Source organism: Tenrec ecaudatus, chromosome 10 (assembly GCF_050624435.1).
Source record: "Tenrec ecaudatus isolate mTenEca1 chromosome 10, mTenEca1.hap1, whole genome shotgun sequence".
NCBI lineage: Eukaryota > Metazoa > Chordata > Mammalia > Afrosoricida > Tenrecidae > Tenrec > Tenrec ecaudatus.
Genome location: NC_134539.1, coordinates 145469343 through 145485267, shown reverse-complemented (window position 1 = coordinate 145485267; position 15925 = coordinate 145469343). Strand labels below are relative to the sequence as shown.

Here is a 15925-nt window from a genome sequence, read left to right as displayed (position 1 = left end):
GCTGCCTTTAAGGGCAGGCAGGTCCAACTGACTCCTATTTGTCAACGACTTGTGTGCATCACATTATGAATTCGTGTTCACCAAGGTGCAGATTACAACTGTAAATCATGTTCAAATTAAAAATCAACCAACCACTCTATCAAACTGAGATGTTCGGAGAACAACATCAGGGCAATGCTGTTGCGTGCAGGCCCAGGGGAGCTTTCTTCTCCCCATGTCTGACCGCTGTACCAGAGAGGCATTTAAGGGTGGCCTTTCACTTCATTTCATTCCTAACCCTGTTCTTAAAAAACACGAAGCTACCGTATAGATTCGTGTATAAGCCGAGTTTTTCAGCACACTTCTTATTCAGCTTTTGTAGTAAAATTAGGTGCCTCGACTTATATTCAGGTCAGCTTATACTCAAATACATACGGTAATTAAAAACCAGCAAAGAGCTTCACCCTCAGGTTGAAATCTGAGTCTTCATATCCAAGCCCCTGATCGTTCATTTGGAACACTCATTTGAACATCTTTAAGTCACACAAACAAACAAACAAACTGGCCCACATGCTCCACTCAGGCCAGGTCACCAGTTTCCACGCTTTCATTATATGCAACACGCATTTGATGCTGTTTTTACATTGGAAAATCCTTTGCTTCCCAAAGTGGTAATACCGCCCCCTAGAGGGCACTGGCGCAAACTCAAACCAAGAAAACCAAACTCCCAGCCATCAAAATCTATTTCCATTCATGGAGACTCTAGAGCAGTGGTTCTCAACTTGTGGATCACGACTACTTTGGGAGTCGAATGACCCTTTCACAGGGGTTGACTGATTCATCACAGTAGCAAAATGACAGTTATGAAGTAGCAACAACAATAATGTTATGGTTGGGGGGTCATCACCACACGAGGAGCTGTATGACAGGGTCGCGGGGTGAGGAAGGTTGAGAAGCACGGCTCTAGAGCAAGGCAGAACTGCCCCTGTGCATTTCAGAGACTGTAACTCGTTATGGAGTAGAAAGCTACAGCTTTCTCCTGAGGAATGGCTGCTGGATTCAAACTGCTGACCTTGCAGTTAGCAGCCCAATGCACAATCCACTACACCACCTGGGCTAGGAGCTATCGTGCAAGGAGCTCAGATTGTATTTCCTTGACTTACTAATAATGATCTGAGTTCCTGCTGGTCACACAGGAAAACAAAGGAATACATGACAACATCACTGTTCAGCCACTGGAATAGATAAGGAGAGTTCAAGAAAGTTCACGGAAACAATGAAATGAAAAGATACTGAAATTTCCCCACAAACATTTTGAAGCCCCCTCATATGCAAGGTTTAACAGGTACCAATAAAAGTGGCTAAGAATATGACCTTGAATATGCAGTAAGTGGACAAGCAAAACTCTTACACATGAACCTAAAGTCCAATCATTGCCCTTGACTTAAAAAAGTAAACCAAATATTTCATGTAACAATTTTTTTTAAGATAGGCAAAATGAAAGGTGTGCCACAGTGTCAGACACGCTGGCATGATGAAACCCTCCAAGCCCCACCATGACGGCATACCTGTGGACATCCGTCGGGGAGGGAAGAAGGGTGCTATCTTCTCCTGAAGAAAGTTTCCATGATTCATTTAATTTCTGGTCACTCGTCCCCAGCTCACCGACGACCCAGTCTGGTAACGCTTCTGGACTTGGAACTTTTGCTTGTGCGGAATTCGGTTCATCGAAATAGATGGACTGATTTATTTCAAAAATGAGAAAACGTATTCGTTCAAAATGTAACCACTTGTGAAAATTATATCAATTTTCAAGTTTTTGACAAAAAGTCTTTCAAATGCTCTACTTGTGTTAATTTTATGCAAATACATACAAATGTATCACTCTATGTACAAGGTACTATGAAATATTAAAATATATAAAATGAACAGCATTTACCTTTGAGTTATGTTCTGATGAATAAGAAATTCTGGGAAATGGCTGATTGTACAATAGAGTAAGTTGACAATAAATATTTGGACTATTAAGCAATTATGAGCATCACAAAAAATATGTTGAAAAGTTTGGGGGCTTTTTCATCATGTGCTCTCCTATTTCTTTATGCAATCATCAACTGCTTTGTACAAAAAAATCTGTGAACAGAGAAATGTCTACCAAGACAAATCAGAAATGATGAATGTCTTGATCGTGTGAAAACCAAAAAAGCATTCATGTTGACAGGAACCTGGGATTTGGTTGATGGCTAGGCCATCCGCGAGTAGGAGCCATCAAGCCAAATCTCTAAACTAGCTTATTAGTATTAGCTCTAAGGCCCTTCCCTAATACTCTACATACTTCAATAGCCAGTATGCACTACTGGTTTCTCAGTCAGGCTTCTCAAGTACCTCGGAGCTGTAAAGACCAAAGAAGGAGCCCTGGTGGCTTGGGGGCTAAGCCCTTAGTAAACAAAAAGACTAGCCTTTCAAACACACCAGCCACTGAACAGAACTGAAAGTGCTGTCTGCTTCCACAAAGATTCCGGCCTTGGAAACCCAATGGGGCAAGTTCTACTCTGCCCAAGGGAGTCACTATCAGTAAGAATCGCCTCAGCAGCAAGGAGGTCCTTTGGTTTAAGGTTTACGTTTAATGCAATTGTCAACCAAGCAAAACAACTGCCTTTGCAAACAAGGCCAATTTTCATAATGACATTAAAGGACTCACTGCTAAACTCTATTGTTGCTTTATTGGAGTGGAAAGGCACTGTGGACTCCACCTAATCCCATTTCACTCAAATATTGAAATAACACAGGAGTTTCATAAACTCCAACCCACTGAAAAATGTGAAACACTATTACGATGAGCCCTGGTCGGGGTGGTAGCACTGCACTGGGTTGCTACCTACAGGGTTGGCAGTTCTAAACCACTAACTGCTCTGCAAGAGAAAGACCTGGCTTTCTACTCCCATCGACAGTTACAGTCTCAAAAACCCACAGTTTTATCCTGTTCTACAGGGTTGCGATGAGTCATAATCAACTTGTTGGCAGTGAGTGAGGGAGTGAAAATTACTGGGAAATTAGGGCTCACTACAAATTTTCACTTGCAGGTTTTCAGAAATATGGAAGCACACTGAGGAATGGCCAGGCCAATGGATTCAAGGTAAAAATTAAAAATTCACATCAGAAAGAAAAGAAAAAAAAACAAGTTTAATAAATCACTGACTTCCCCAAAAGGTTGATAAACTGACACCCACTTTTTAAACAATGGAATTCATCCGACTTCTGTCCCAGGGCACCTACCATGTAGGAAGGCAGCGCTCTGAGTGTCCCAGGCTCCGGCCGATGTGCGAAGGGGCCTTCGAGCGTGCCTTGCTTAAGCATGTGCAGCAGCAGCTTTGCATAGAGATTCCGATTCTTCCTGCCCATCACGCCCGTGCCTGTCCCTGAGGGCTCACACAGCTTCCTGATCCAAAGGGCACACCTCTGACGTTCTGTGAATACGTACGGCCTATCAGAGACTCAGCTTTTCAGAAAACAAAGCATTAAATTACAAGGGCCTTTCATATAGCAACTGCTGTGGGCTGCTAACCACAAAGTCAGCAGTTCAAAACTTTATAGATTGATATTGGACATATAGCCACTCTGAAAGAGAAAGAGAAGGCTTTCTAATCCCGTTGACCAGCGGTCCTCAACCTGTGGTCGCAACCCCTTTAGGGGTCAAACGACCCTTTGACAGGTTATAACAGTAGCAAAATGATAGTGATGAAATAGCAACAAGAATAATGTTACTGCTGAGGGGTCACCACAACATGAGGAACTGCATGAAAGCATCATGGCATTAAGAAGGTTGGGAACCACTCTTGTACGAGTGACAGTCTCAGAAAGCCACAAGCGCAGTGCTGCCCTGTCCTCTGGGGTCGCTATGAGTTGAGATCGACTCAATGGCAGTTGAGTTTGGTTTTTCAGCTTGGGTTTTTGTCTAGAACTGAGGTTCGCAAATGTTTTCTGGAAAGGGCCAGGGTGCGGACAGCCAACTTATCTGGGCCATATCACCTCCTTAACAAGTACTCAACTCTGTAACCAAAGTGACCAGACAACATGCTCCAAACACATTATTTGAAAAGTCAACGGGTTGGATTTGGTCTCACAGTTTGCGAACTCTTCCTCTAGACTTTAACATTCCTGGTTTATAGACGGTCACTCGCTGCCATCAAGTCGATGCTGACGCAAAGAGACCCCATGGGAGCGAGTACAGCTGCCCCTGTGGGTTTCCAAGGCTGTCACTCTGGATGGGAGCAAACAGCCTCCTCTTTCTCCTGTGAAATGGCTGTGGCCTTTCCAACTGCAGGCTTTGCAGTGGTTAGCAGTCTAACACGTAACCCACAGGCCACCAGGACGCCTGTTAAAAGACAGTAGGACAAGACAAATGTTAATAGAAATATGTTCCCAGAAATAAAATCTCTGGAATGCTAGCAGATAAGTTTCTGAGAGAAAAGTTTTCTGGAAAAAAAAAAATTGTGGTAGTCACCTAATCTGGTGTCGATTTGAGGATTAAGAGTGTAGGGGTGGAGTCTAGCCTGTCAATCTGGAGATAGCCAATGAGACCTCTGTGTGGGCATGGACTTCTGAGAATTCTGGGAAATCTGCTACTTCCTCCTTGGAAGCAGAAGACACCTCTCTCTCTCTGCCACTTCCTGGGAGACACAGCAGAAGACAAGCCACATGGACGCAACCAGACCTCTGAAGCCAGAGAAGCTACACAGAGAGCTCTGCCAGCATTGAGATGCTTACAATGCCACTGGACCCAAAGATTTTCTACCCACTGGCTTGTGACCTCATCATTGTATGTGTTTCATGAGTCTGAAGAGGACTTTATAGATTGATATCAGACATATGGGCTAATATCAGACTTATGGACTTGATCTGGAGTGGGCTGGGATGTTTTCTCCATGTTCAATTACTCTATTATAAAAACTTCTTTCTTATACACACATGTGTGTCCATGGATTTTTTTTCTCTAGTCTACCCAGAAAAATACACAAATCTGTCTCTTAATTGTAAGTATGTAACACTACAGAGAGATGCAATGCACTCTCCGAGGTACTTAAGCATTGTAAACTTAAACATTTCAACAACTCTAAAATATTGGAGGGCTACTTAAATATAATTTCATAAAACAGTGGTATCTTGGAAAAGGTTCCCAAAACATGCCGTGCAGTTTAATGCAGACCCAGTCATCTATTGGGCTTATTATCATTGCACTACAAAGCACTGTTTTCGTCTCAGGAAAACCACTTGCCATTCTCTTTTATCAGTCTAACTCAAGGTGAGGGTCATACAGAGCTAACAAATCCTAAGTCTGCTTTATCTCTTCCCTAACTAAAAAAAATTTGCTGGGGCCGGACTTACCACTTTGCTAAACCCCTTACAGGTATGACTGATGTGTCTCTAAAAATTTTTTTATTTTAGCTTGAAAATTTATGTAAGCAAAAATGCAGCTTTCATGCAATAGTAAGTGTACTTTTGGGGGGGCAAGGGGAACCACAAAAGGAGATTGATAAACTTCAAGTAAACTGTTTTCTCAACTGTGTTTTTCACTAGTTCTACAGCAAACTGAAATCTACATAATATTCTGGTGCTCAGAATTTAATGATTAATGGAAAACATAGATTTCACTTCCTAAAATTATGGTGCAGGGGTATGAAATGCCATCAAAGTAAACTTCGGCTGTAAGAAGATCCAAGAATATATTCCTTCTTCCTTGATCCCTAAATCCCAAGTGTTTCCTTATAAGTAATTAAATGAATAAAGGTCATGGGTAAACTAATATGTAACAATGTATCATGACCCACATATTGTAATTAATCCAATTCTATGTATCTAGAATCCATCTTTAAAAGAGGATGAAATGTGTGGCTCAAACCCATTGCATCAAGTCAATGCCATCCCATTGCCACCCTACCGAGACTGGAAATCTTAACGGGAGCATAAAGCCTCACTTTCTCCTTTGGAGCCGCTGGTAGCTTCAAACTACTGCTCTTGTGATTAGCAGCCCAACTCATAATCCACAACACCCCCACGGCTCTTCAGTCAATATCAGAAGAGGGCAAAATATACAAATGCCATTAATTATTAACTCGACCAATCTTAACTGCACCACAGGCACGGCACACGCATTCTGAGAAGAGGAGAAGGAAAGGAGAGTTAGGGTCCAGAAAGTCAAGAGAAGGGGTAGAGGAAGCAGCTTCACAGGACGCTCACGTCAGGTCGCCCCAGACAAAGAAGGTTGCAGGCCCTGAGCAATGAGTAAGCTCTCATGCTCCCAACACAGCTGCCTGGAATAAATTCTAACACAGACGTGGCACCCCACGTCAAGCACAGCGCCAGTTTGCCCACTTGGGGAAGTAGGGGCTTTGGCTAGAGTACAAACCATAGTTTCTTGGGCCCACTCCAAGCCCTCCACTCAAAAGCTACCAAATCAGTTAAACTTCTGCCATCAGCCTTATGCCTATATGATTTGGAGAATTTTCCTGGCTTCCCCAATTCTCGCCTGCTGCCTTGAGTTATCTGAAAAGACTTTAACTGGAGACAAAGACTGTTGTTTTATCATTAGAGATAAGAGGTTTAAAAGACAAGAAATGAAAACAAGATAGCAACTAAAACCCATTCACCATTGATTTTAGTCAATCAACCCACAAGCACGAGAGACCAATAGGTTCCTTTTCTGTTTTCATAAACAGAAGAGTGTGAAAGCAAGCAGATCGTAGAGTGTATTTCCACCAAGGGAGGAGAAAGATGCCGGCACAGGTTGCAGTAGCTAACTGCAAAGGTCCACACACAAGCTCGTGGCTTATGGCCAGGTGGCATCACAAGACCTTCACACAGCTTGGCAGGACATCCAGGGTCACTAAAGCTCTCTTTACTCTTGACCAGCTCAAAGCTAGCCCTCCTACATCAATTTAAGACGAAAACCAAGGGGATTCAGTTTTCTTTCCACTTTGATGGCTCACTGACATGACCAAATTACAGAAAGGGGGAAAAAACATAAATCTTAAGAAACTCATTTTCAAATATAATCTTACCTGACCTATGGGATAATTTTAGAACAAAGGGCTTCATATCTACCACAAAGTGATCAAATTCTGCATCCAGCTTCTCCCACTGTTCTTCACTTCCCATTTCCGCACTCTAGTCTGCAAAAGATTTAAGGTTAAAGTATTAGTCTGGACGCTGAAAACTGGAAAATTCTGATATGAGACAGCAAGGAGGATGTAACTAAATAGACTGAAAGACTCATTAGAATGAAAAGGTCAATTCTGTCCAAACAGATCAGCAGATTTAACGCAATTCCCAACAAAATTTCAACAATATTCTTTGTTTAGAGAGACAAGTGGATTATAACATGTGTATTGAAAGATAAATGAGCTAGAATAACCAAAACAATTTGAAAAAGGAGAAAACCATTCACATTGCCTAATTTTAATATGTACAGACAGTAAGTACAGTAGACAAGTCAAATGTTATATTGGTGAAAAGACCCACAGGCCATGGAACAGAAGAAATGGACCGACACAAACCAGGGCAAGTGATTTCCACAAAGGTGCAAATATGTGGAGAACGAATAGTGTGACCATTTATGATGCTTTAACAACTTGGCATCTAGATGTAATAACCACAAAAAAAATCTAACCTTGGCCTAAACTTCACATTATATATAAAATTGACTCAAAATGGATCACCAATGTAAATGCCAAACTATTAAATCCTTATTAGGAAACATAAAAGAGAATCTTTAAGACCTGGGGGTAGGCGAAGACTTCCTTAGCTATTACACTAAAAGCACTAGCCACCCAGGAAATATTTGCTATGTTGGACAAAATCAAAATGAAAAATGTTTGCTCCACAAAGAGCACTGTGCAGACAAGGAAAAGAGAAGCCACAAACTGGGGAAGACATCTGCAAATCATGTGTCTCATAAAGGACTTGTTACCTTAAAACTCAACCACACAGCTTAACAAATGACTCAATGAAAAAAGTCAGCCCAAGAAGTAGTCCCTTCACCAAAGATGGTAATATATACAGATAGCAAATAACCATTAAAAGGCTCAACTGTATTTGTCCCTTCACCAAAGAAGATATATACAGGTGGCAAATAAATATGGAAAGTGAACAACTTCATTAGTCATTAGGGAAATGCAAATTAAAGCCACACCCATGAGGACAGCTAAAGGAAAAATGCAAACAAAACCAAATACCACGTTTGGATGTGAAACAACAGGAAGACTCGCTGCTGGCTGGTGGGAACGCAAAATGGTGAAGCCCCTGGTTGAAACACTGCGTCTGGTATTCCATCAATTCCTCGAGCCTAGTTTTTCACGAACGCTTTGAGTGCGGCTTAGACTTCTTCCTTTACTATCCCAGGTTCTTGATCATATGCTACCTCCTGAAACAGCTGAACATTGATCAAGTCTTTCTGGTACAGTGACTCTATGTACTCCCTCTATCTTCTTTGATGCTTTCTGCATCGTTCAATATTTTCCCATGGAATTCTTCAATGTTGCAATTTGAGGCTTGGTTTTTTCTTCCTTTATTTCAGCTTGAGACATGCCCACCAGGATGCGCTTCTTTTGGTGGCTTGCTAACGCCAGGTCTTTATACCGCTGGCAGACAAACAGTGGTCTTCAGTAGCAAGAATACCATCCACCACTACTCACTTATCAACAGAAACAGCTGGATACAAAAGAAACAGAGTTTCACACTCAAATCAGGGAGAAAAATCAACCTTACTCATACGTGTTTTTATGTTGGTTGGTTGGTTCATTCATTGTTGTGTTCTATTTGACATGCCTATAAAGCATGACATCAGACTTGCTTAGCAAGGGATAGAATACCACCTCTGAAGGTCTTTTCTCCTGGAGAGCAGCTGGCGGGATTAAAGCCCTCCCTTTGGGGAAAGCCACAAAATGCTGAACTACAGTTCCACCTGGAGCACTAAAGCAAACGAAGTCCTAAAAATCAGTCGGCGTCCCTACAAAAGGTGAAGCACTCCACTACTAGACAACAGGCTGCCGGCTGGAATCCACCCACAGGTGCCTTCCTGGCGACCTGTTTCCTAAAGGTTGCAGTTTGGGAAACCCACAGAGCAGTTCCAGTCGGCACACAAGGGGATGTCGTGAGTTGGAAATTACTGAATCACAACTAACAATAATCACTGATTTTTACAAATCCTTTGACGTAATTGAGAAGGGTTCTCGTCTTTAAAATTAGAGAAAATGAAAAAAGTACATATCCCACCTATATTTCTTCTTCAGAATTAATATAAACCCATTTTTATTCTTCAGCAAAAGTAAATAAATAAATGACCCACCTGGGGGCAGGTGGGTCAGGAGTTGGCCTTAAACCAAATGGTCAGTGGTTCAAACCCAGCAAGATGAGGATAAGCTGTCTGTTCCTGTACAGATTTCCAGTCTTGGGAACTCTAGAGAGGGTGGCTATGAGTTGGAATCCACGCGATGGCAGTGACTTTAGTAGTTATATAAATTAATTCAAAAGTAAAGAAAGAAGTCAATTAGGTGACTTGTGTTTATATCAATACACCATATTTAGATCATGTCTTTTGTTAGACTCACCAGCATCATCTTTTGTATTTTAAGCCTCTGTACTTGTGGATAACCCCAAAGTGGTCTAAGACCTTCTTAGGGAGGCTTAGCTGCCATAGAAGTCAGCAAAGCACGAACAAGCATTCTACGCATCATCCAAAGCAGCCACGACTAAGCAAATTACTCTACTTCACTCATATTGTGTCCCTTGCCACCTTCAAGCCACCTATTCCTGAAACGTGTCCAAAATGAATTCTGTTAGATCCAATTCTATTTTAAAATTTCCGTGGTCACTAAAAAGAAACTACAGCAAGTTCCTTCAGTCAAACAAAAGGCTTCCCGAAAAACACACAAGCAAGCAAACTCACTGCAAAGGAGTCTATGCCAACTCATAACCATCCTATAGGACAGGGTAGAACTGGACCTGTGGGCTTCTGAGACTGTAACTCTTTGAGATTGGAAGCCTCAACTTTCTCCAGCAGAACGCGAGTTAGTTTTGAACAGCTGACTTGGTGGTTAGCAGCCCAAATGCGTAATCACGACACCAAGGGATTCTCCAAAGGCTTGCAGGTGCCTGCTTTCTCCAGCTCCCACATACCAGTGGAGTGATGGGCAATTCCTGAGGGCTTGCTTGACCCAGCGCTCCCACCTGGACCAGACACCCAGCACTTCCACCTGGGAAAGACCCCGTGCTGTGAACTTTCCAAACTGGATCTCGCTCAAGATGGGGGCGCCTGTCATTGCCATTTCACAGGAGCGGAAGCCGAGGCTTGGCTGAGTTAAGCCATGGCCTTGGGTAACGCAGGACGGTACAGCGGGGCGTGAACACGGAGTACAGGCGGCGGTCGGGGGACCCCCATCAGCCGCGGCATGACCACCGTCTGCGGAGCCTGGACACTTAATGGTGAGGCTTGTCGATGACATTGCCCTTTCCTATCTGCTTTGCATCCGTCTTTAAATATGATGGCCAATTAATATAAATAGCTGTCGACTGAGCAGAAAAGCTGGTGGTGGTTGCTTGCGGTGTTCTCCTTAACACTTAACCTGCGAATCACTTCAAACCCCAACACGGGGCGATGCCGGGGCGGGGCCGCCTCACGACCTTGGATTTCAACCACGAACAGCATCCTGGTTCTCCGAAGAGGCCAGGGGACACTGGTTCTGCTCTGGTCCACAGAAGTGGTCACGGCCCCGGCCGGTGGGGGCGGCCTGGGCCGCGTCCACGCTCCTACCTCGTCCAGACCCCCGGTTGCTTCTCGCCGGCAGCAAAGCGCAGAGGTCCGAGGGCCTGCGGACCTGCCCCGGAGGCTTAGAAAACTTTCTCTGCAACTTTCCCGTCCGTGAGGGAATCCCAGGGCCTGCACCGGACCGCCACGAACGGGGCGCGCGCGCCCACCCCGGGGCCTTGCGAACGGGCCCCGGGCCTGCGGGGCGACGCCCCTCCGAGAACCAGCCCGCCCGGCGGCGCGGCCGCCACCCCGCGCGCACTTCCACTCGAGAACCTGAGGGGCGGGGGCGGGGGAGGGAAAATTCGGAAAAATCGAGAACCTGGCGCGCCCACCGCACGTTTTCCGCCCGGCCGCCACCGTCGCCCTGGCCGCCGCCACTCGCTTTCAAATCTTTGCGGGCCACTCCGGCCACCACCGCCCAGCAGGCGGGGAGGCGGGGACTTCCGCGTTCCCATGTCACCGCCCTCCTGGCATCCGCGACGCTGCTGCGCCGTTGCCATGGTGACAGCCGTTGCTGGGACCACCGCCCCACCAGCCGGGGGCGGAGACTTCCGCTCTCCCTGGGACCCGCCTTCCGGGCTGCAGGGGGCGCCAGCGGCGTCGTTGCCATGGCGACCCTCCGGATGCTGCGAGGCCTTCAGGCTGACTTTGCTGCTTGGCGGGCCCCCGGAAGGGTCCGAGACCCAGATTCCTGACGCGACGCCGGGTGGACACCTCCCTTGGGGCAGCCACTAGGGACCGTGGGAAAAGACCAATCGGGCCAAGAAAACGGACTTGATGGAGGATGTGTGCAGAAGGGTGTGCCCGTTATCTGGACAGAGGCCGGGGTGGAGTGGAGTCTGTGATCCCACCCAACCAAAAGATGAACGAAGTTGGATTAAGCCGCAGCAATGAGTCATGCCTTTTTACTTGGAGAATTATTTCACTTGGAGTTATTTGAGGTCTGAAAAAAAATGGGACCTCAATTTGAAGTCTCCTTGAAATGAAATGAAAAGGCGGCATGTTTACACATTCTTGTGTAGAACAGCAGCATCAAGAGGGGAAAAGACACTTCTGCCGCTCCTCTGAACTGCTCTCTTTCCACCAGTTACATCACCTCAGGGCATTCTCTCCGCCTTCGTTGCTATGTGGTGGTGTTCTTTGGTCTATTATTCCTGGAAAGGCTCTGAATTGTATATTTTCTTTCTAAATATAAAGCTGTCTATATATATCATAAAAACATTCGCTTAAATGAAATTCACTTTACCAACTGTTTTTCATCTAATTTCACAACAGTCTTTCAGCATCTTTGCGCCGCGTTCGCAGTGTAATGCCAAATCTAATGTAAGCACAGCGTGAAGCATCCTTTCAATTTCCCATGAAGAAAATAGAAAACTAGTTACTTTCAAGCTTCCAACGAACGGCAAGTCATCTTTATTTGCAAGGTGCTTTTTCAAACCCATGCCACTAAATGTAAATACACCCGCCGTTCTTCATTGTCTCAGAGATAAATAATGAAGGCTTGGGAGAAAAGAACTTCCTAAGAACACAGGATACATTGAAGAAGTGTTCTGTTTTCAAACAGATATTTGAAGATGTTTCTAGCTAAGGCGCGAATGATCCATAATCCAGAGGATGGACGCTGAGAATCAGGAAGGCAAAACCCAAGTGTGTCATTGCAGAAATCTGCTAGTCAGTGAAGAGGTTGAAGATCATGAAAGCACATGACTAGTAGAACATGAATTTAACAACCGATATCTAAGTGCACGTGAGCAGAAAAAAACATGAGACAAAAGGATGGGGGAGGGTACATAACAAAATCCAGTTTATCTCAGAGGAGATAACTACAACCAAAAAAAATAAGACAAAATAAAATATGTAAGATTGCAGATGAATATAAATCTATAATCTTAGCATCATCCTTTGATGTCATTACATATACCCTTGATAGTTTCACTAATTAGATGGAAGTGACATGAGGAAACAGGAAAACCTCTCTTCCCATTTTCAAGAGTGTCAAATGTGTACCCAGGGGGTACACCCACCGACACATATGGATATTTCTACACATGAATTTATAATACTGCATATAGAAGCCTATATACAGTGAAGAGCATATAAGAAACAATTACCGAAACTATTTAAATATTAGAACTAAACTATTGGACTTAAAGGCTAAGGAACACAGCCATGGGGTGACATCTAGGTCAGTTTGCAAGACACCCAGCTTACTGCCTTCAAGTTCTACTCAGATCAACCCTAGACAGGGTTTCTAAGGCTGTACATCTTTTTTTAAAGCTTTATTGTCACTGAATTCACATCACACAATTCAATAGTGCAGTCATATCAGGAAAGTTGTATTATCATTACCACAATATATTTTAGAACACTTTCTTCCCCCCCCCACCCCCATGATTAAATCACTTTTTAAATGAGTAATGGAATCACCATCAGTTCTAGTATCCCCCCTCCCACATACATTGTGTGCTCCTCCCCCACCCTCTTCCTCCCAGTTCTTATCTCCATTCATCTACTTCTCCTGCGTGTGCTGCAAACCTTTAAGACAGTAGATAGCCTTCTCGTTCTCCATAGAGCAGCCTGTGTGTTTGAACCACCAACCTTAAAGATTGCATTCCGACGCTGAACCGACAGTGCCACCAGGGCTCATAAACATAGTGGTCTGCATCCTAGTATGGTGAACAGTGCTGAAGAAAGGACCCCCTCCGGCAGCACAAGGGAGGAGAATCCAACTCTATGTTAGCCCAAGGCTGGTTTCTATGGGGCTGAGATCTGCCGTGCCTGCACCCTTCCTTACCCGATTCTGACACAAGCACAGGTTTGCTTCAAGCAAAGTGTGTTTAAGCATGCCCCTGCAGTCCGTGAATGGCTCCAGACAAGTTCTCTCATAAAACCCGCCTTCACCTCCTTAGAATGTCTTTTAAAAATGTCTAATCAAAACAAGGGCTTCCAATGGGAGATCTGCTGGGCCAGTTGAATTTTCAAGGCAGAGAGGTCAATTCAGATCGTTATGGAAACTGTCCTGGAATTTCAAAGCGATGATCTTGATAGCGTTTCTTAAGAGTTTATTAGGGGAAAGTTTCGAGAAAATTGGAAGCTTTACTGATGAGAAAAAGACCTGTAGGACTTTTTTCCCTCATCACTACAGTTCACCTGCTAGGAGAAAGGACTACCTGTGAGATTTTTGTTGGGAAACTTACTCCATCCACCTGACAGTTCTAATCATGCTCCATCAGACTTTTTGTTCCCCAAACTCAAAGAACATTTAAAATGAGCATGATTTGAGTCCCTCGAGAAGGTCTACATTGCCAACTCAAAAAGTATAGAATATTTTAAGGAAGAGCTAGAGAAATGGAAACATTGTCTTTGCAAGTGTGTGGAACTAGATGGAAGATATGTCAAGAAACAATTCACATTTGATGCTTTTGTTTAGTAAAGGTTTCTATGATTTTCGCCCAAATGAGGCTAGACCATGACTGTGGAACAGACCTCCAATTGCTCATATGTTAGTTCAGGTTGAATGTGAAGAAAATGAAAATAAGTTCATGAGAGACAAAACATAACCTTGCATGTATCACGCCTGAATTTTGAGAACATCTTAAGAACAGACAAATCTGGCGCCGTAAACACTAATGATTGAAGACCAGAGGGGCTGTTGAATGGCATCAAGAACATCACACATGCAGATGCAAACGCTCGTTGAAAAGGAACAAACGTCAACGTATGTGTCAGAAGTGACTCCATAACTCACTCTTGAACAGAGTAGCAAAAGCAAATAAAAGAAACACTGGAGGAAATGAGCTAAACATAAATTTTCAAAGGGAAGCTCGAGAATACAAAGTAAAATATTATTATAAATGTGAAAAGACTTGGAATAGCAAGCCAAAAAAGAAAGAATACGCTCAGCATATTTCAATCTGAAAAAAAAAAAAGTTAAGTAAAAAAGCCAAGCCTTGAGTTGCACTGATGAAGGATTCAATGGGTAAAATATTGGTCTGTGTAGGAAGCATCAAAAGAATGGAAGGAATAAAGAGAGCTGGTGTGCCAAAAAGAATGGGTTCACACTCAACCACTTCAAGTGTTAACATTTGACCAAGAGCCAACAAGATTTAAAGAAACCCAAGCTCTACTGAAGGCATTAGAGAAAAACAGGACTCCAGGAACACCGACTGAAATGTGTCCACCAGCTGAAGAAGCGCTGGCAGTACTTATTTATCTATGGCAAGAAAGTTGGAAGCTAGCTACCTGGCCAACTAACAAGAAGACATCCGTGTTTGTCCCAATCAAAAGGAAACTGACCCAGCAGAGAGTGGAAATTATCTAACAAAAATGTGGTAGTTACATAATCTGGTGTCAATTTGGGACTTAAAAGAATTAAGAGTGAAGGGGTGGAGTCTAGTTTGTCAATCGGGTCATAGCCAATGAGCCCACTGTGAGGGCATGGCCCTTTCCTGAGAATTCTGGGAAATCTGTGTTTTCCTTGTTGGAGGCAAGAAAGGATCTCTGCTCACTCCCTGGGAGACATTGCAGCTAACAAGACACATGGAACTACACTAGCGCCCTGAGCTAGAGAAGCCGCATGGACCTACCCTGATGCAACCAAACCTCTGAAGCCAGATAAGCCCCGTAAGAGACTTCTGCCAGAGCTGAGATGCTTACAATGCCACTGGGTCCAAAGATTTTTTTACCCACTGGCCTGTGATCCTCCTGCATTCAGCGTCATTGCATATGTTTCGTGAATCTGAAGAGGACTTTATAGATCGGTATTGGACATAGGAGTTAATATTGGACTGGACTGGTTTGGGATGCTTTCTTAATGTACAATTACCCTTTATATAAAACTCTCCCTCATCCATATGCGTGTTTATGAGTTTGTTTCTCTAGTCTGCCCAGGCTAAGACAGAAAAGCCATTACTGTTACGTGCAAGTAAAATTATGCTGATGATACTTTAACAACAGTTGCAGCCATATATCAACAGAGAACTATCGGAAATTCAACTGGGATTCTAAAGAGGACAAGAAACTAGAATTATTATTGGTGAGGTCAGATAGGTCTTGGCTGAAAGCAGAGGATACCAGAAAGATATTTATTTGCATCTTTTTGACTATGCAATGCCATTTGGCCAACGATGCAAAATAGGAATT

General features: G+C 43.7%; 1 protein-coding gene across 8 annotated transcripts in view; it reads right to left on the bottom strand.

Annotated features, from left to right (window-relative positions):
• The window catches only part of CEP112 (centrosomal protein 112), a 469815-nt gene extending 458570 nt beyond the window's left edge, over positions 1-11245 (bottom strand). For 5 of the 8 annotated variants that reach the window (XM_075562120.1, XM_075562124.1, XM_075562123.1 and 2 more), the window contains exons 1-4: positions 11103-11245; positions 7038-7148; positions 3256-3446; positions 1548-1720 (exon numbers count right to left, since the gene is read on the bottom strand). In XM_075562120.1, the coding sequence (XP_075418235.1) occupies positions 1548-1720; positions 3256-3446; positions 7038-7134 (461 nt within the window). In that variant the 5' untranslated portion in view covers positions 7135-7148; positions 11103-11245. Of the gene's footprint in view, positions 1-1547; positions 1721-3255; positions 3447-7037; positions 7149-10786; positions 10835-11102 lie in introns of those variants that run through there. The other 3 variants (XM_075562126.1, XM_075562122.1, XM_075562121.1) reach the window with 3 other exon arrangements.
• Between the last annotated feature and the right edge of the window lie 4680 nt (positions 11246-15925).